The 21,827-nt window shown below is 38.0% G+C and overlaps 1 protein-coding gene across 3 annotated transcripts in view; it reads left to right on the top strand.

Annotated features, from left to right (window-relative positions):
- Window positions 1-21,827, top strand: part of VPS41 (VPS41 subunit of HOPS complex) — a 181,663-nt gene that overhangs the window by 124,174 nt on the left and 35,662 nt on the right. For all 3 annotated transcript variants that reach the window (XM_519057.8, XM_009452921.5, XM_063815336.1), the window contains 7 exons: window positions 8,227-8,324; window positions 10,763-10,892; window positions 12,370-12,485; window positions 13,754-13,810; window positions 17,417-17,478; window positions 19,363-19,444; window positions 21,471-21,563. In XM_519057.8, coding sequence (XP_519057.3) covers window positions 8,227-8,324; window positions 10,763-10,892; window positions 12,370-12,485; window positions 13,754-13,810; window positions 17,417-17,478; window positions 19,363-19,444; window positions 21,471-21,563 — 638 coding nt within the window. The remainder of the gene's footprint in view (window positions 1-8,226; window positions 8,325-10,762; window positions 10,893-12,369; window positions 12,486-13,753; window positions 13,811-17,416; window positions 17,479-19,362; window positions 19,445-21,470; window positions 21,564-21,827) is intronic.

Here is a 21,827-nt window from a genome sequence, read left to right as displayed (position 1 = left end):
TTGCTTGACACACATTTTTGTTTGTTTCTTTAAGAATCATAGAAGCTAAGATCTATGGGATGTCACCTTCTTTAACTTCAATAAAGAAATCTGGGTAGCATTTAGCTAATGGACATTTGGGGACCAATAAGGGAATAAGAAATGGGGGAAAAAAGGCAGTGCAAGTTCTGTGTACTGCAGCGCTTTAGTCCTTGCAGTAGCACTGCAAATTCAAGAGAGGGGCTGGGGCACCCTGACTGCGTGCAGCAGAATCACCAGAGAGCCCTCACTTCTGTTCTTGCCAACTGCAGTGTGCTTTGAATCTAAGCATCTCTGTATTCTTATATTCTTCCCCTTCCCCTCCTCCTTCCCCCTAACTCCCCGCCTCCTTCTTTTGATACAGGGTCTTGCTCTTTGCCCAGGCTTTAGTGCAGTGGCATAATCACACCTTACTGCAACCTCAGCCTCCTGGGCCAAAGCGATCCTCCCACCTCAGCCTTCTAAGTAGCTGGGACTACAGGCGTGCACCACCACGCCTGGCTAATTTTTTAATTTTTTGTAAAGATATGGTCTCCCTTTGTTGCCCAGGCTGGTATCAAACTGGGCTCAAGAAATCCTCCCACCTTGGCCTCCCAACATGCTGGGATTACAGGCGTGAGCCACCATACCCGGCCCTGACTTACATTTTCTAGAGTGACTTATGGTTGGGAAAAATAGGACTTCAGATTCCTACTTCTCTTATCTTCCACTTAAGTGACTTTAGTCAAGTTACTTAACCCCTCTGAGCCTCCTTCCCTCTCTAAAATAACCATAGGGTGGTTGTGGTGAAAAGCAATATTGTATGTAAATATTTAGCATACTGCCTCACAGCATAGTAATGTTCATTAAATGGGAGCTATTATTAATATTAGTATTATATTTAGTTACAGTGAGAGAGAAAAATAGTGGTTTCTTTTAAAATCAGAAGACCTGAAAATTGTGTTTTATAAAATTTGTAATTTAAAGAAAATTTGGGGAAGATATAAATAAGGGCTTACTGAATGATTCCGAGGAGATTGATAACGTTTTATAATTGCATTTCTCAATAAAATGTATCTATAAACATATATGACAGAGGTACAAGTAATAAAAATATTGATTTAATGTTGTCTCATAGGTCTGAATACACAGATAAGAAGTGAGATAACCTAGTTGGGAATTATTGGAGGATGGTTTTTTACTTTAAACAAATTTTGATTTTTATCCTTTGTAATCTAATATCCATTAGGGTTTTAAACAGGTTTTTTTTTTAATGAAACGAAGAGGTTGTTTTCTCTCATGTTATCCACACCATTTCTGGCTTAAGGGGCTTATGGTCATGATTATTGCTGCTGTTTCCACCCTCATCTGTACGTCCTCAGAAGCTAAATTTTCTTGCGCTGTGCTATTTTTTGTTTTACACCTGTTCCTGTTTTTGCACATATGTGGTATTTTAATTATCTCTTTTTTTTTTTTGAGACAGAGTTTAGCTCTGTTGCCTAGGCTGGAGTACAGTGGCACAATCTCGGCTCACTGTAATCGCTGCCTCCCAGGTTCAAGCAATTCTCTGCCTCAGCCTCCCAAGTAGCTGGGATTACAGGCGCCTGCCACCACGCTTGGCTAATTTTCGTATTTTTAGTAGAGATGGGGTTTCACCTTCTTGGCCAGGCTGGTCTTGAGCTCCGACCTCGTGATCCACCTGCCTTGGCCTCCCAAAGTGCTGGGATTACAAGCGTGAGCCACCACACCTGGCCTAATTATTTCTTTAAATATGCAGACTCACAATCTCCTTTAAGTTAGGGTCAGGTCTTAGTCATCTTGATGCATCTAGAAGACTGTCTCGTGTAATTGATACTCAGTTACTCTTTTTTCTTTTTTTTTGAGGCAGAGTCTCGCTCTGTCACCCAGGCTGGTGTGCAGTGGCAGGATCTCAGCTTACTACAGCCTCTGCCTCCTGGGTGCTCGCGGGTTCAAGCGATTCTCCTGCCTCAGCCTCCCAAGTAGCTGGGGCTACAGGCACGTTGTCACCACTGCCAGCTAATTTTTATATGTTTAATAGAGGCGGGGTTTTACCATGGTGGCCAGGCTGGTCTCGAACTCCTGACCTCAAGTGATCCGTCCACCTCGGCCTCCCAAATTGCTGTGATTAAAGGCGTGAGCCACCGCACCCAGCCTCAGTCACTCTTCATTGAATTAAGTCGTAACCCTCAGAGATTATGAGACCCAAGGTATGAGAAAGTTCTTTCTTGTTAATTTTTATACCAATCATATGGCATTCATTATGAAACTGATGGTGTGTATGCTATCGAGGGCCAGACACTGTTGATCTATTTGTGACTCTAACCCTGACCCCATTGCCCTGGGCAATGTAAGGTTGATGTATAAAACATGTATAACAGCAATATGTGAAAATTTTGTGGTTAGAAGATTCTGGGAATGTAGTGGCAGTGGCAGCATAATTTTTCAACCTACCTAGTCCTCCCATAAAAGCAGAACAACTAGGTCACAAAACCAAAAACCCAGACAACATTTACAACAAAACTTAGTGACAAAGGTAGTCCTAAGAGCCCCAAGACACAAATTAATGGGAAAATAAAACACTGATCGCCGCAGGGTGATATCAGCATCTGTGTGAGAGAAAGCAGAGGGGAGCAAGTGGTCATCTAGCAGACTTGAGGCCAGGGGAACTCCAAGATAGCCGGTTGGCATTCACTGGAAAGGCCAACAGGCTGCTCTGAGAACTGGGCCCAGGACCTGCAGTTAGGTGTGAGAGGCTGGGCAGCCCAGCTACCCCTGGCAACTCACACTGTGGAGCAGCCAGGCCTCCTCTCTCCACTGAGGAGACACTGCTGGGAGCAGAAGAAAGCCTGAATGAGACAGGGACAACAGAAACAAAAGAAACAGGTCCAGATAACACCAGGGAGGAGCTGAGCCAGGAAATCTCAGAAAGCAAGCTGCCATATTTTTCATATCAAATGGAAACAGCAGAAGAGGGAGCTCTAAGAGTTCAATAATGGTCATTTCACCTAAAAAGCAAACAACGTTAAATCCATAATAAGTTTTAAGAAAAAGTGAGTAAGAAGCAGACATACCAGAAAGACACACCTACGCAATAGATTACAACTGTAATTTCCAGTTTCAGAGGAGCTATAAGACATCTTTAAAAAGTGATGTAAGAAATCAGAATTTGAAAATCTCAAATTAGGTGACAGGCTTCAGGAAGAATTAATAAATAAAAGCTCATTTCAGAATTGAAGACTGAACCTGAAGGAAGACAAGAACAAATAGATGCAAAGATAATGTTGGTAAGAGGAATAGAAGGGGAGCAGGAGGAAAATTGTAAAAATCACAAAGCAATAAGAACAAAAAGATTAAGGTTAAGTGATAAATACTGAAGACAGGCAAAGATAATTCAGTCTACCAATAAAGAGTCCCTGAGGAAAAAATAAAACTAGAGAATGGGACAAATACTATAGACAATGTCAAGAAAAATTTCATGAAAATGCAGAGAAACAGAAGTTGAAATTATAAATTAAAATAGCACACTGTGTATCTGAAAATAGTGACCCATAATGAGCAACACCAAGATATGTTCTAATGAAATTACTGGACTTTAAATACAAAGCGAAAAACTTGGGCATCTAGACCTGCACTGTCAAACGTGGTAACCATTAGCCACTGTAGCTGTTAAGTCTTTGTGGTATGGCTAGTGTGGATTTGTGCTACATACAGAATTCCAAAGACAGTCTAGAAATAAAAGGTAAAATATCTCATTAATCACTTTTTATATTATTACATGTTGAAATAATATTTTAGGTATGTTATGTATTATTAAAATTTCACCTCTTTTTTTGAACTCTTTATCGTGGTGTAGTCCATTCTTGCATTCCTATAAAGAAATTCCTGAGACTGGATAATTTATAAAGAAAAGAGGTTTAATTCTCACGGTCCTGCAGGCTATACAGTAAGCATGATGCTGGCATCTGCTTGACTTCTGGGGAGGCCTCAGGAAACTTAAATCATGGTGGAAGACGAAGTGGGAGAAGGCACCTCACATGGCCAGGGCAGGAGCAAGAGGCAGGGGTAGATGCCACACACTTCTAAACCACCAGATCTTGTGAGAACTCACTGTCGTGAGGACAGTACCAAGAGGATTGTGCTAAAACAGTCATGAGAAATGACCATTCATGAGAAATCCGTTCCCATGATCTAATCATTTCCCACCAGGCCCCTCCTCCAACACTGGGGATTACAGTTCAACATGAGATTTGGGCAGGGCCACACATCCAAGCTATAGCACGTGGCTACTGGGAAATTTTAAATTACATATGTCATTTGTGTTTTGGCCCACATTATATTTCCATGGGGCAGCTAATCAAGGGGCCTCTAGCCTCCCTTTTGGATGAGGACCGTGTACAGAATCGTATTCATCTCGTCCTCATTCTGGATCTAGAAGACCTTGCTGAATAGAATTTTCCTGTGAATATAGTCCTTTTGAACCTCTCTTTCTTACTCTGCTAGAATCTCTGTCTTTTTTCTTGAGTTATTTCTAGCATGTCTAGGAATGCTTTATCCTCCTGAATAAAGCAGAATGCAGAAGTCCTTCCACCTCCATCAGGAGGAGGAAGGCTGTGCCTCAGCTGTAATGCCCACCATAGTATAAGGCCATCATCTAGGTGAACATAGCACACTCCCTGCAGGGCCCGCGACCTGAGCCTCAGCTGGCTTTCTAGATGACCTTGATCTGAAGTAAAGCCACTGTCTTTTATGGCTACCTTTAGGAACTCTGCCTGCATTTTTCACTCAAAAAAAAAAAAAAACAAAAACCAAAAAAAAAACACCCTGTCCAGCTTTTGCTCCCTGTTTTCATGTATTTCCTCTCTAGCAGAATTTATGTTTATTTTCTTTGTGATTTATCTTTTCCAGATAATCAGGTTGAAAATGAGCTTCTGTAGTATTAGAACTGACAGCCACCTGTATTCAAACTGTGTCTCCTTTAGGAGAACAAAATATTTTATTTAAATTAATAGAGTCATTTTTATGTGGAATAGAATAGAATTTTAGTGAAAGTAAATAAACTGAAACTTCCATTCGTCCACTGAAAATTTGAAATATAAAGTCTGTAATTACTTGAATATATTTTACAAAGTCAGTCCATAAGCTTTTATATATTTTATGTGCATTTTTTACAAGAATATATATTGTCATTCAACATTTCTTTCTCTAAATCTATATGAAGAATATTCCTTATACCTTCATGTTCATTTTGACACCACTGTCTGCAGCCAGCCCTTCTGGGACTCAGCATTGATATAAAAGATAAACAGAATCTTGTTAAATCTAAAAGCAATTATGTTTCGCTGCATTAGTAAAGACTAATGGAAAAACAAGACACCACCATTTATTCTAAAATGTCTTACTTTGTGGCAGAATGGCTGCAGACACTTCCCTAAATCAGCAACTCACATTAGAAGTGAGTTCTTTTTTGCATGATATCATTACCAGTGGGTATTAATGGAGACGAATTGCTGAGTGGGAGAGTACTCGAAACCAGATAAATGGCCATTATTTTGGAATTCTTAATTTGAGAATCATGCTGAGTATTACTATAATTGCAATTTTGTTTTCTATAAGAGATTTTTGTTGGTATAAGGGAATTACTTTAACAAAAAGAAAGATATAATTTAGTTTCAATTTTATCCAAATGTTGATTACTTGCTTACCTGTGCGTCTGGAAGTCTTGACAATATTATTTTCATGTACCACATCTTTTCTTTATGAATAACATTTTTGTCAGCTTGTGATTTAGCCACTGCATATAGTCCGTGTCCAAATTATTAATTCTCAATTAGCAAAATTTGGCAAGATTTAGTACTTAACAAGTAAGTGTTTATTACAACATCTGGAATTGAGAAGTGAAATAGATATGTGCACCTGCAATTTTTCTTTGTTTTGTTTTAGAACACATTGGAGTTTCTATCATGTTCTTAATTAGAGAACAGGAAATTTTCTGTCTTATTCATACAAGCTATTGTGGACTGGGGAGTTGGCATGTAGAGGAGGAAAGATTTGGGTAGGATTATTTCGTAGTTTCTCTGTTCTGTATCTTGGAGCTCATTCTCAAAAACCAAGGCCTTTGATGTATATTTGGTTACCTTTAGGAGAAACGCTGACAGTGTCTGTCAGTGAGACTAGGCAGCCTGTTTGGCATCCCAAGTGGGGAGAATACCTCCTTCTCCCACCCCTTCTTTTGTGATTAGGAGACGTTTTCCCTTAGGTGTCTGTGGCAGACAAGCACAGCAAAGCCTGTGATTTCTGTGAGAATCTCTGATTCTCTGCTCTTCACCCAAGTTGCTGGTAAGGGAACTGTATGTGTAGCATTTCAAAAATGGAATGTGATTTAGTAAAACAGAATGCAAGTCCATTTCTACCAATCAGAGATTAGTAACCTCAGGAGTGATGACAACCAAAACCTCTTGTTAATATGTCTTCTAAAATGTGAAACTGCCATCTCTTTCATCACTGGGTCCTTTGTGGCCCCATACTGTTTAATATCATCTGTACATTCCGGCTCTCCCCTGCTCCCTGCTTCACCGCCCACGTGCATGCACAGCACTGTGAGCTTCTCTAGAACCTTCCACAGCCTGGTTACGCTAGAAACACTGTCTCTGCACATGTGGTGGAGGTTGAGGTGGTTCTCCATATAAGCTCTTTTGTGAACATTTATCACAATTACCACTTTACCAAAACTATTCTTAAGTATCTGGATAAACACGTTTGGTTCAAGCCCACAGAGATTAAGGAAAAAATGTGTTCCTGGCAGAACTGGGACCAGAGCACTTGCCCTTGGACTTCCATTGTATGGTACTTTAATTGAGGACAAAGCAGATGAAATATTATCTTTTTATAAGTTTATGTTGCTAACTATTACATCTTTTTGGTCATCCACAATTTTATTTTGGTGCGAAAATTAAATTGTGATAACAGCTGCGTAAGGAGGATCATTAAAGGTCAGCAAAGACAAGGAACACTAAGTAATCTGCAAGGGAAAGAAAGAGGGGGACAAAGGAAAATTCAGTATTTCATCTGTATTATGAATTTTATTTCTACTGTCATTGCTTTCTCTTATAGTTGGGAAATGTTAAAATGACTTGTTCAAGTTCAATTTAGTGGAAGTTATAACCCAAATTTCCTTACTCAGCATTCAGTTTTGGTTCCAGTATGATACATTGAGGTCCCCTCATTGGGAAAAGAGTGTGGAAGTTAACTAAATCTGCAGCTAATACCACAGAACCGTGGAGATGATCTGAATGAAGAAACTTAGAAAATGTGGTGGGTCAGAACAAGAGTTTACTCCCAAATGAATCTGTGAAGTGTAGAGTATGATTTCTGGAAGGATCTCTGTAATACCACTACTGTATCAGTTAGCTTCTGCTCTGAAACAAGCCACTCCCAATCTCAGTCTCTTAAAACAATGATCTTTTATATTTTATAGCAGCTAATAATTAGAATCATATAATAATAATATGTGTACTTCTGAGCTTTCTGTCAGATCTTTGGGGTCCAGTGCAATTAAAGTCACATACTTCTTAAGTGATGCAATATGTCTTCTCGATTTTAAATGGATTTTTTTTTAAAGGAAAGAGAAATTTATTATTTTTCTCTAGCCTTTATTTCACTTAAGAAATACTGATGTTTCATCATAAAGTAATCTGTATTTATGCATCTTTTTTTAACTTCAAGTTCTTTAAATAATATCCCTCTTCTCCAAAATAGTGTTTCATAATTACAGATAACATTCTTTGTGACCTTTGTACTACTATAATGCCCCAATTGAGAAAAACGAACTCAGGAATTTAAAAAATTATTGCTGTTACTAATAATGGTTTACATTTCTTTTTATGGGTTTCAAAGCATCTTCATGTAGTCTATGTCATTTTAAACTACCTAAGCACAGTGTCACCCTTGATCATTCATGCTGCTATTATTGTTGGATTCATTTTTGTTTGTGATGGGAATTTGCAAGTCTACTTTCCCACATATTCGTTTCCAGGATTGATCATTGTGAAGCACTTGCAGTGCTGAGTTATGAAAGTATGTTCAATGGTGTCCCCTTTATGTTAGCTTTTAAAAAGGGGTCCACTAGCATTCACAGTCATTGTGTCCCTCCAGATGTGTGCTGCTGTTTGCCCCTGTTAATGATGACTCCTGTATCCCTTTTGTTTGCAGTGTCTCAGTTTGAAACTGAATTCTACATCAGTGGACTTGCACCTCTCTGTGATCAGCTTGTTGTACTTTCGTATGTAAAGGAGATTTCAGAAAAAACGGTAATTATTTTCTCCCCAGATACAAAGGCATGTGGGGGTTCACTTTTAGCATTACACCCAGATCAGGTTGTTCATCAGTAGCATACGCTATAATCTGAGCAGAACTTTCTGACCTATAAAATAAGGTTGGCAGAGATTACCCTTTAGACCTGACATATTTACTTTCCGGAAACTCTACTCATTGCCTGCCTTTGTTCCTATTGCTGAGCCAAAAAAGAGTCTTTTTTTTCGACCTCTCTTGGTATATTAGTCAAAAGGAATGAAGGATTCCTCTTGCTGAAAGGGGAAGAAACTAAGCTGACACTGTGCATTAGCAGAAATGACAGCAATGAAGTTGATCGGCAGCAACAACAGGGGTCCCTGTGGTCAGAGGGAATTACAGAAAGGGCATTTCATTATTTTCTTTGGTCCAGACATATTTGTTTACTTCCTAGTGGGCTGGTGATTCTAAGTAGCTTGATTATGGCTTTGAAATGGATTGTTGTGAAATCTCAGTTATCAATGCAAATAATGGTACATCAAAATCTGTGGCTAATAAAAAGCAGCAGATGATCTAAATTTTGTTGTGTGTGTCTTTGGAAGAAGCTTATATATTGCCCAGTGGATGGGTATCCACACCCAGTCTCCCTTTGAAGCTGAGGACGGCCCCATTCCCAGCTTGTCTTTATTATGAGAGTCCAGGGGTCCTGCCAGCACAAGAATAGGGGTGGCTTCAAGGCATAAACAAGGAAAGCATACTGTAAAGGATTTTCTTTTGGATCTTTATATAGAAGAAATTGTAATTGATTCTCTAGTCCTTTACAGTAAGTAGGCAAGTGGGCTATCCTTGTTTGTATCCTTTTTTTTTTTTTTAAATGGCAAGAAATAAAATGGGGGAGAAAAACCCTGGGAGCCCTGGTTTTGAAGTGGTAGCTGCTCTTGAGCGTTTCTTTGAGCAAGCACTTGCATTAGGAAGCCATCACTATAGTAACCTGAAGCTCTGGGTGCCCATGTTGCTAGGCAATGAAATGCTATAGACTTAAGTGAACACTCAGACCTACTAAAATCAATAGGGTTGGCTTCTAGCCCTATTGCAGGACATCAGTTTGCTATTATTTTATTTATTTTTTGAAAATAAAGAAAAGCAGTGGCTCCTGGGGGAGTAAATAGAATGCTTTTTGAGGAGGAATGCAGGAAAGATTGAGAATGTGATTGGAAGAAATAAAGAAGCAGTAAAACGAAAAAGGAGAAGCCTAATAAACAACTGAGCAAAGAAAGAAAGGAAACCTTTGTTAATAAAAGAGTATTTGAAGGGAATAAATGCCAAAGATAGGCCAACCTCATAGAGCACGTAGAAAATGGACTTTTTCCAGAAGAAGAAGCGAGGGTTTTGGAGATGACTGGAACATGTTTGTGCCAGTGTATGTAGATACTCATTTTATAGAACATTAAAGTACACCTTAAATCCTTAAACACAGAATAAACTCATAAAATTAAGGCAAAAGGAACAAAGAGGTAAGCTCCCTTCCCCCTTTATTTTTTCATACTGAAAAGGTGGTTTAGTGACATTGAATACAATTTGTTTTATATCATTCAGTATTATCCCCCAAATAGCCCCCAGATATCCACGTGATACCTTTCACGTACATGCATGTTTTCACATAGTTGCAGGGATAGTCACATGCTACTCTGCATTGCCCTGTTTCCATGGGCATTATTCCATTTTCCCTGCGTAAGTCTGTGTACTCTCCACCATCATTGTGTTTAGTGGTTGTGTACTATTCCATCTGCTTGGTACACTTTAATTTATTAAGGTGTTCTCCTAGTATTTTACTTTTCTTTCATTCATTGATAAAGCACATGTGTGTTAGAAATTGTGCTGGGCACTGGAGATCCAAGATCAACAAAACCAGATTTCTGCTCTTAGGGAGTTCACAGGCAAGGGCTGTTTGGCCAGGGAATGAAAGTATAAAATGAGATTCACATTGCTGATGCTTTTCTTATACATATAAAAGAGCCTTTTCTATGGTCTAGTGAAGCGACTTTCTTTTTATTTTGTTCAAAATATTTTTTTATTTTGCTATTCTGATTTTGATATTTTTATTGTTACAGTGGTCAATTTTTAAATATATTTCAGTTTTCTCCATTTTTTTTCAGTTGTTTCAAAGTTTAGCAATTTGTAATTTCTCCACAGATCTGATAGATTTTTCTTCACTAGTTGATCTTTTATAGTTGCTATTTTATTTTTGGAATGTTTTCTGATTGTAAGTTTCCTGAGGCCTTTCCCACCATGCAGAACTGTGAGTCAGTTAAACCTCTTTCCTTTATAAATTACCCAGTCTTGGGTATTTCTTCATAGGAGTGTGAGAAGAAACTAATATGTATGGCTAACTAGAATTAATTTGTATGATATATAGAAATGTAATTTAAATTAATGTTTCTCTCTTTTCCCCCACTAGGAAAGAGAATACTGTGCCAGGCCTAGACTGGACATCATCCAGCCACTTTCTGAGACTTGTGAAGAGATCTCTTCTGATGCTTTGACAGTCAGAGGCTTTCAGGAGAATGAATGTAGAGATTATCATTTAGGTAAGAGATATGAAAGATCTGGCTGATATGCTTTTTTTATGTTTTTTTTTTCCCCCTTCCTACTTGCAATAAATGGAATTTAAATTAAGGTGCTGAAAGAATCTTAAGAGAATACCTGGGTAGACCGTGTATGCTGAAAACAAGGACATGTGGATGCAGAGATGTTGCAAAACTTGCATAAGCTCCTATAGTAAAAGGGAAGGCTAGAGTTCAGACCAGGACCCGGGGGAGGATTGGGCTCCTTGTTTTTTGTTCTTGTATTTTTTCTATTATCCTAACTATTTAATGTGACACATAATTTAATGTCAGGCTGCATGGCTCCGTGGTTGTCATATCACTCCCATTTTATGTGTCAGGAAAGTTCACTCTGGGGTGGCAGAGAAGTTGTCTTTCTTATTTGTAACTGAGTGCTCAGAGCCTGAAAGACTTCTGGCACATTCTAGGTGTTCAGTGAATATTTGTTGAGTGGACAGAGAAATACACTTAGTCACTGCTCATAAATACAGGGAGAACCATTAATATTTAGTCATACCAGAGACATCTGTGTTTGGCTGTTATCATACCCTTGTAAAATATATTAATGAAAATAGAACAGTTCAGCTTTGTAGGAATGCTGTACTACTTTAAACACAATTGACGTTTGTTGAGAATATTTTCAGTTCTCATTGTGGCCAAAGGAAATGAAGAAATATTCTATATATGTTTAAACTTTCTTATATGAAGACCCTAATCCATTGAAAAACGTAAGAGTATATTCTAGACTTGGCAAAAAGCAACTGTGATTCACAACTGAAAGTGTCCAATCTAGGTATTTGGCTCAGAGCAAACTCTCCTGCACACTTAGAAACCCTTCAGAACAGGTTTTATAATTGAATTCTGCAGGAAACCCTCAGATTGGCATTGTGCACAACATGCTGAAATGATAGATTATGTCCCTAGGGCTTGGGCATCTGTCATTTATGCCTTAGGTGGCCTTGACCTTGATGAGGAGGAAACATTTATCGCTGACCATGGGGTGTAATTGTTCTGTAAAAGTAGAACAATGCTGTAAATGGCCATAAATAAAATTTATATACAGTAGATGAATTCTAATATGCAATAGACATAGAGAATTTTTAACACTTTTTCAGCTGAAGTCAGAGTGTTGATGTATTAAACGTAGAATTTTAAACTCACCTTATTTTTTTTTCAAGTTTTTTAGTATGTCATTCCCTCCCTTTCTGTCCTTCTCCTTCCCTCTCTTGCTTTTTTGTCAAGTATTTTTACACTTAAATATTTTTAAAAGCACTGAAATACGCTTCTGTCATTCTTTACCCTGTCTCCCACACTTACCTTCCAGCAGAGCCAAACACACAACAAAGATAGACACATTTTCTGTTCGCTCTTGGGTTGGGTAACCTAACCAGGTCCTCTGAAACCGTTGCCAAGTTTTCTGCTGTTCAGTCACCAAGTCGTTCCTCTCTTTTCTCACCTACAGAATACTCTGAAGGGGAATCACTTTTTTACATCGTGAGTCCGAGAGATGTCGTAGTGGCCAAGGAACGAGACCAAGATGATCACATTGACTGGCTCCTTGAAAAGAAGAAATATGAAGTACCCTTGATTTTACTTCTTTGAAACTATTGACTCATCTACAGCATAGAGAGGATAAAATGTTTTTGTAATAAATCTTTTATGTAGTCAAAGTAGAGTTTCCCAAGCCAAAAATATGTAGGAAGTTAATAACTTTCTAGTACCCCCTTCAGAAATTAGGGAACCAAAAGATTGCAATGGATTGACTGGCTTTCCTGTTAAGTGGGGGAGGAGTTGGGAGTGGAGGGAGGAGGTGAGTTAGATCTAGACTGTTGGAAGTTTCATTTTTTTGATTTTGTTCAAAGAAATTAGAGATAGTATTTCAGAAGTGTCTATTTAGATTTAATGAAATCGTTTATTTTATACTTATCACATTTGTACTCACTTAGGATGGTTTGAACTATCAGTTTGGATAGAATGATGTTGTCCACTTCATTGAGGTTTGGCTTAGATTAATTTGAATAGATAATGCCCAATATCGCTTAAAAAAAAAGAAAAAAACCATTTTTCAACTTTAATGGCTACAAAGTTACGTTCTGTAGATGGGCTTATATACTAATTTAAAACAACATCCACAACAAATAGTCTACGTATTTGTTGTACTAAGTTTGTCACCATCTGAAAGGATTTGGAAAAAAAATTTTTTTTTCATTTATAAACTATTTAAAGTCCAGGTATCAGTACCTAGTTCATAACCCAGTAATTACCATGTTACTTTAAATCCAGTAGTTTCTCAAAGAAATAATTGTATGTTTTAAATATTTATGTTAAAGTAGTATTTGTAAACTTTCCAAAATAAAAACAAAATCAGAGATTTTTCAAAGACTTAATTTTAGATATACATAAACATGCGTATAGTTCACTTTTTTATTGAAACATAAGGGAAAATGCTCCTTTATCAATATGTCATAAAGATTTAGAAGACAGCTGCCTTTTTTTGTATGGAGACTAGGAGACTTTGTTGTATTTTGATTTGTGTCTGAAATGTGATTCCATTGTCCTAATGAGGAAATGAATTCAAATGGAAGTGGGAGAAGTCTTCATTTTGGTTGACTGCCTTTGAGTTTGAATTCAGTGAGGTTCATTCAACCATAGCATTAACAATTCCAATGCTTCAAGCAAAAGCCATGGGAAAATGGAGCTTTATTCGTGTAGTGCAGAATGCTAAACCATAATAACTATAGTGTTTATAACCTCAATATCTTTCTCTCCCACCTTCTCCCATTTTCCCTCCCTCCTTTTCTGCTTTTTTTTTTTTTTTTTAAATCATCCTTATGTTTGGAATAAAGGAAGCATTGATGGCAGCTGAAATTAGCCAAAAAAATATTAAAAGACATAAGATTCTGGTAAGTGTGCAATTTGTTATTTGAAACATAATTTTATCTTTCAATAAGTTATAGTGAGACTGAAAATAATTTGAAAAGAACAGGTTTTTCCTGTCTTTTGAGAATTTATTTTAAACTAATTCCCTAACCTATGAGATCAAAATATTTTATCAAATCAGTTTCTGCTTGTAAACAAGAGACTTGAACACCTGCTAGGAGGCAGTTTTAGGTAATTTGGAAACTGTATCTGTGGAAAACACTTTAAATACAGAGCTTTCTAGTTATGTGTACGAAAGTTTCCCTAAATCGTAGGTAAAAATCACATTATCACAAAATTTATCAAAAAAAGAGAGGTTTCCTAAAACTGCATTGCTTTGGTGTTTCCATAATAACAGACTCAATTGATTTTGTTATGGAAACTAATCTAGAGCATCAAATACATTTTTATTACATTTTGGACTCAGGAAAAATAGAATGACTGAAAGCCCCTTTCTTTGCTAACTGTGACAGTGAATGTGCAGATGGAGAGCAGAGGAACTCATATCCTGCACATGTGAAGGGTCCTTGGAGACCATCTAGCCTAGTTCCCTTTTTTACAGGTGAAAACTGGAAGCTCAGTCTTTTATGCCTATTTGGGTTTCAGTACAAATTCTTTCTGCCTACATTTTCCCTACCGTAAATTTCTCTGTAAAACTCCACATGAAAGCCTGAATTGTCAAAGAGTGCAGAAGCAAAATAATTTAGGAATAACAGGAGAATAGAAAACCAGAGCATCTTTAAAAAAAAAAAAAAAAAATCCAGCCAAAATTGTGGAGAATAAGCAAGGATTCTCTAGAAATGGAAGAGAATGCATTCCGGCCCTTAGAGTAGTTAACATATGTGAAGATGCAGAGAGGTGCCACAGCTTGGCCTGCTTGGTTATGTGGGCAGTTGAAGGCTTTTTTTTTTTTTTTTTTTGAGACGGAGTTTCGCTCTCGTTGCCCAGGCTGGAGTGCAATGGCACAATCTTGGTTCACCGCAACCTCTGCCTCCTGGGTTCAAGCGATTCTCCTGCCTCAGCCTCCCGAGTAGCTGGGACTACAGGCATGCACCACCACACCTGGCTAATTTTGTATTTTTAGTAGAGACGGGGTTTCTCCATGTTGGTCAGGCTGGTCTTGAACTCCCGACCTCAGGTGATCTGCTCGCCTCGGCCTCCCAAAGTGCTGCTATTATAGACATGAGCCACTGCACAAAGCAGTTGAGGGGTTTACTACACAGCTAGCAAAGGCCAGATCCTGAAGTGCCGTTCGTAATTAAGAGCTTGGTTCTCTCTTGGAACATCTAGAAGTCAATTTAAGCTTTCAGACATCAGATTTCCCTGTTAGAAAGATTCTCTGATGGAGATGGGGCCAGAGGAGGGCCAGCTGAGATGGAGATCAATCAGGAGGCTTCCTAATCCAGGTGGAAAGTCATGAGACTTACACAGAATCAGTAGGATTGGAGAGGTGAAGATAGGTGGAAGATACAGTAAACTTTTAATCTTTGGGATGTGGTAACTGACTCTGTGTGGATGAAAGAATAAGAGTAAAAATCTAGGCTGACTCCCAGGCTTTGGGCTTGGGCCTCTGGTTTGGTGCTGCCATTTACTGATTGATAGAGATACCCTGTGGAAGGAGGAGCAGGATTGGGAGAAATGATGAATCCTATTTTAAACACATTAGTTTTAGGAATCTGTGGGACATCATACTGGAGCCCAGGAAAGAAATTTGGACTGAAAAGTTGAGTCTCAGTTTCTGCACAGGACACATTAGGGTCCTATTAGCACTACTGACTGTAACCTGTTTATACTCTTAGTTTGCTTTATGTAATTATGCTTGCTTCTTAAGCATATTCATATTTAAATGTAGTTATATTTTCATACATTTTAGAGTGAGTGTCATGAACAGAGGACCATGAATGGAACCATCAGGAATGCTGTCATTCAAGGGATGATGCATACATAGTAGATTTGGAACAGCCAGAGCAAGGTCATTTCATGGGAGCTGAGAGAGAGAATTCCAGGGTAAAGAGAATTAAATGCTTGAGTAGTGGAGGTAAGCAGGTCAGAAGGGTAAGACGAGGTCAGCTGGTCAGTTGTACACTGGATTTGGTGATATGAAAGTAGTGAATTTTCTGTATGTGTATTATTTATTCTGAACATGTTGTAGGGAGTGAAAAGTGAACAGGAGATTATAAAGTACGGTTCTGAGTATAGACTATCAGGTTAGCTGTGAAGGGGAAGAGAGTGAAGGCTGTAGCTGAGGCTGTAGCTGGGGCTATGGCATCCTGGGATGATGGTAGTTTTTGGGTATTTTGTGTAAGAGAGGCACTTAAACATGCTTATGCTGAGGGAAAAGAGGTAAAATAGAGTTGACATAAAAGGGTGATATAAAAGGAAGAGGAGGAGTGCAGGATAAGCTCCACAGTGGAGAAGCATGGACGTGAGGAGAAAGGTTGGAAGGATTGACTCTGAAAAGGAGACATTCTTTCTCTGAACCTTGATGGAAAGAACCTGTGTAGAAATGTTACGTGTGATCTGTTTCCAGAAAAATAAGGAAGTTAGACACTCTTTCTTCACTTCTGTTCCTATAGACTTGAAATATGATTTCTCACATAGTAGTTATTAAAGTAAAAATTTAATATACTAAAAATGATGGGTATTTTGCTTCACTCTTGAAATGGGCATGTCCTGTACATTAGTCCTATACATTAGTTATGAATAGATTTTTTTTCTCTTAGCATGATGTAATTTCATACCAAACATGCAGAGAAGAAATGGGCTCCTGCCATTTTTTTTTTTTTGCCATCCAAGAAGGTATTTCTTATGCACCTTTTTGTACATAAAGTAGAAATTAACACCCAACTTTTCTTATATATATCAAGCTTAAGCTTCTGGTGAAAATACTTTTAGGTGCAAATAGTATATGAGAAGATGAGTCATGGGGAGATCAAGCAAGAGTTGTCCTCCCATGCCTCTGGTGATGTTGGCCACCCCAAATCCTTTCAGAACCCAGGTAGAATAAGCGAATAAACATGAATACTCTGAAGCCAGTCACTTCCCTGCTTTCAGCCCAATTTCTTCTGTAAACTGATGAGTTTGAATCACAGGTTTTTCTGAGCTCATATCAACTTTAATATTCCCTATTTCCTTTAGTGTGATAGTCATTATTTCATTTTTCTTATAACTTCTCTTCAGACTTGGGGTAGAAGAAGTAGGTACCTTGCATTCTACAGATGAAGGCACAGGAAACAATTTTATATACATTAACAGTGTGGAATTGTTCGATCATGTTTCTAATATCGAATACCTCCTTTATGAAAAAATGTCTTAAAGGGGGCAGATTAGGAGCCTTTAAAATACTAACATTATTTACTTTTTTTAATGACCTGACCTGTGAATTCTAAAATGTATGAAAATATAAATACATTTAAATATGAATATGCTTAAGAAGCAAGTGTAATTACATAAAGCAAGCTAAGAGTATAAACAGGTTATAGTCAGTAGAGCTAATAGGACCCTAATGTTATGCCCTGTGCAGAAACCGAGACTCAACTTTTCAGTTGTTTCAGTTAAATTTTGACATTTCTTCATTTGGCTTTCTCTAGGATATTGGCTTGGCATATATAAATCACCTGGTGGAGAGAGGAGACTATGACATAGCAGCACGGTAATGATGACATTTTCACAATTATTTGTTAATATAAATAGAATTGAGCATTGCTAACAGTAAAAATAAGCCATTCTTTGCAGTTGACATTTTATTTTTGTACATCTTTCTAACGAGGGTAATTTTTGAATGTTATTTTTAAATTATAATTTTTGAATATTAATGATTCCAAGCACAGAATCAGTTTAATGTTTATTATTTTCCCAACTATTTCATTTTTACCGAAGGAGAATTGTTTTTCTCATTATTAATGAGAAAGGTATCAAGAACCATGAAGGATCTCAGACTTTACCTATTTACAGTCTAACAAGTTAGCCTGTCATTTCCCTGGTTGCTGGCAGAAGACAAGAGACTCCCAGGTCAGAGCTAAAGGACTCTCTGAGCAATAGTACCAGCCAAGGTACTGCTACAACAATAGTAGTCAACTAGAGTGTCAACATTTGCCCTGATCCCCAAACCTCAATTCCCACAATGCAACAGAGGGTGGGCATGGAGATCCTGCCCATGCAGTGGGTTGTGATACGGAAGAGGACCCCTGAGCTTAGGGTATCTAAATCTTTTCTAGTGACCAAGAACCCCATGTATTAGTCCATTCTCACACTGCTAATAAAGATGTACTCGATACTGGATAATTTATAAAGGAAAGAGGTTTAGTTGACTCACAGTTCAGCATGGCTGAGGAGGCCTCAGAAAACTTACAGTCATGGCAGAAGGGGAAGCAAACGTGTCGTTCTTCACAAGGCAGGCAGGAAGGAGAACAAGAGCCCAATGAAGGGGGAAGCTCCTCATAATACCATCAGAGCTCGTGAGAACTAACTCACTATCATGAAAACAGGTTGAGGGAAACCATCCCCATGATTCAATTATCTCCACCTGGTCACTCCCATGATGTGGGGATTAATGTTAACTACAATTCAAGATGAGATTTGGGTGGGGACACAGCCAAACCCTATCACCTTGTCTGCCTTTTGTCCGCCTTTTGTCCTAAAGGCGTCATTTTACCTTTATTGTACTGGGCAGTAAGAAACCTTCCCTTTCCTCAGGAGGGAGACACTATTTGTGTCATCTCATTTCTAGAGCTGTTTGCTTTATAAGCATCCTTGGAAGATAGTCCAGAAGAAAGTGCCTCTGCTTATGATTCAAAGAGAATTTTCCCAACCTAAGGATGGCAGTTAAATAGAAGTGACTAGACCCCAGGATCCTGGGTTGCAGAGGTCTGTGGTGGGCAGAACACATAAATGTTATGTAGTGGTGTGCAAGTCTGTGTGAGGGGTTCCCACTGGAACTGGGCAGTGCCCGCTGCATGACTGCATGGCAGTCCTGGAAGAGTGCCCTCAAACCTGCTTCTCGTCTCCTGAGGTTATTTAAGAAAATGTGTTTCTTTGATGTGTAAAGTAAGGTTTCATTCATACATAAGCAGTCCTCCAGGTTATATAGTAGGATAGGATTCTAGTTTTCTGAAGTCTGATTTTGTAGTGCATAATTTAAAGCCATTTAGAAAGGATCTGGCACTTTGGGGTATGACGAGTTTTCTTCAAGGCAAGAAAGGTCTCCCGAAACCAGCAGTGCTCCTCTGGGTAAATGGGAAACTTAGAACAGGCAGATAGTTGGGAAAGCCCCTAGTTGTAGTCTTCTGAAGTGATTCATCTTTATTTATAATCATTTTATATTAACTTTTATAAGTTGTGTTAATTTATGTATGCAACCAAATGAGTAACAGTAATATCTTTATGTTCGTTGGTACTTGAGATAGAAATTCATCAAAACTCTGAGAAGAGAGATTTCTCTAAACCTCTGGGGAAAATGTCTACTTATTCTGTCTCTGTTTGTTTTTTGTTTTTTTAATTTATACTTTCCTTCTGCCTGGGATGTTTTTACTGCCAGCAAATGCCAGAAAATTCTTGGGAAAAATGCAGCACTCTGGGAATATGAAGTTTATAAATTTAAAGAAATTGGACAGCTTAAGGTAAGCAAAGCCTTATTTTTAACTCTCAGTTTCTGCAAGTAGTATATTAATATTGCAGTGGAAACAAAGATAATAGTACTCAGCTCTTTTTTAGGACGTGATTATTATCTCAGATGGAAAGAAAAATCAAACTTTTAGAGACAGTTTCAAAATATAAGCCTCGTGTAAAAAAAATATATAAGATTATATATTTATTACATATACAATGTGTTCACTTATCTCTTTCCAATTCTCTCTGTGTTTAGATGAAGTTTTCATGCTCTTTTTAATGACTTTTGAAAATAGGTGTAATCTCATCCAGTAGGTTATAAAGCATGAGACTTTTTTTAGATTTACTGAATAATATTGTATTTTTCAAGTAATATTTTACCTGCTGAAAGACAGATGGAAAAAATTGACCACCTAGCTCTAATGAATAATTTTGATGTTTCTTTTTTTAAATCTTTCAACTTAGTGCACAACATCCTAATCAATCAATAAAGTATTCCTATATTTGTTTTAAACATTTAAAATTTTTTCAGTATTTGTGGACCTTTTGAATGCTCTCTTCGAGTTATAAATATGCTTTAAAAATTCCCAGTTACTCATCTTGTCAACCGTGTGACTCCTCCTGTCTGCCCTGTAAATGTTACACTTCTCATTGGGTTTATTGGATGGTTTCTGGAGAATTTTATCCAGTCGTGCCTCCCTGTTTACTTTAATGGCTGTGTAACTTGGACCTTTTTTTTGAATATCATGTGATGGCCGTTTCTCCTTGTATATACTGCTGATGATGATAATTCAAGTTAATATAGATCCATTCCTTCCCAAATTCAGTCCTTTTCCATTGAGTCTGTGTTTGTGATACACAATATACCCATTCCCCAGAGTGTATTAGCTCAAAGCCACTGTTCTTGATTAGAACATGTTACACCCCTCCTCATTCTGTTTAATCTCCACTTCTTGTCATTTTTTTCATGTCAATACCAATCGGGGCTCTTCTCTTCCCCTGTGGTACCATTGCCTTAACTTTTGCCTGAGCCATAGCAAATGCCTTCTGATAGATCTGTGGGCAGCCCTAGCCCAGAGTTATCTGCATAAAAAATAAGTCTGGACTCTCACTTCCCTAATACCTGTTGCTTCCCTCCTGCCTATAGAATAAAATCAGAATTCCTCTCAAGACCCCACCTCCCCTTCCTCTCCAGCCTCACCTCCCTTCAGTGACACCATCTCGCATCTCTGGGCTCCTCTGACCTCCCTGCACACAGATGCATGTTCATGGCTCCACGCCTTTGCTCATGCTATTCCCCCTGCCAGATGTCCTGCCCCTCTCTTATTTTTTCCTGAGAAACCCAGGGCTTTAGTAGGCATGGTTCTCCTCTGCTGCTGCAGCACTGTGCTGACCCCTCTGTTATAACACTTACCACACAATACAGTTATTATCTGTTTAATTGTCTGCATATCTTTCTTCTAGGACTTGTGAGCTCCTTGGGGATGGTGACCTTCTCTGTCTGTCCCCAGTAAAAAGTGTGGTGATTGGATTGTAGGGCATTATAGGGTCATTGAACAGTATTTGTAAATTTGACTTTTAACACAGTACTGAAAATATCTGAAGAACACAAGATGTGTTTTTCCTAATTTCAAAAGATGATTATGAGTTGGTGAAGGTTGGTAAACTCCAGTTGAAGGAAGGAAAGATGAATGGATTACCTGTACTCCTCGATTACTTAAGAAGTCGACTTTTTTCATCTCTGTGACTTTCTCCCTCCTATTATTTAGATTTCTATTAACTCATCAGGAAGAACAGAGAGATAAAGATTAACCTAGGCAATTTTTAAATTCATTCATACATGTATATACTTTTGAAAATATAATTTATTGTTAGAAAGTAGTTTTCATTTAAATCCTGTTCAAAACATTTTTTTCAGAGTACTGTATTGCCTCACATTTTTAAAGTAAAAATATACTTTATGTTTTCTGCATAATTGGAATGCAGTTTTGTTTTTTCATTTTTTAATGGACTTTTTTTTTCCTTTTCCTTACCTAGGCTATTAGTCCTTATTTGCCAAGAGGTGATCCAGTTCTGAAACCACTCATCTATGAAATGATCTTACATGAATTTTTGGAGAGTGATTATGAGGTATGGTGTTCTGATGTGGTCATATTTACTTGTTCTCGATGGGAGGTGTTAGGAAATCTAGAAAGGAATACAATGGAGCAATGCCTGTAAAGGAAACAGATTTGTAGTTTGCATGTGGCAGGTGAAACTGAGCTAGAGAAACTCCAGTATAACTCATGTTTATGTAGACAGTGAAAACACTTAGTCCGTGTGCATTTTAAGGAATTCCTTAAAGTTACCTTCTTTCTAGAACTAAAGAAAAAGAGCTAAGTGCTATTTTGTAGA

Source organism: Pan troglodytes, chromosome 6, assembly GCF_028858775.2.
Source record: "Pan troglodytes isolate AG18354 chromosome 6, NHGRI_mPanTro3-v2.0_pri, whole genome shotgun sequence".
NCBI lineage: Eukaryota > Metazoa > Chordata > Mammalia > Primates > Hominidae > Pan > Pan troglodytes.
This window is presented reverse-complemented; position numbering and strand designations above follow the sequence as displayed.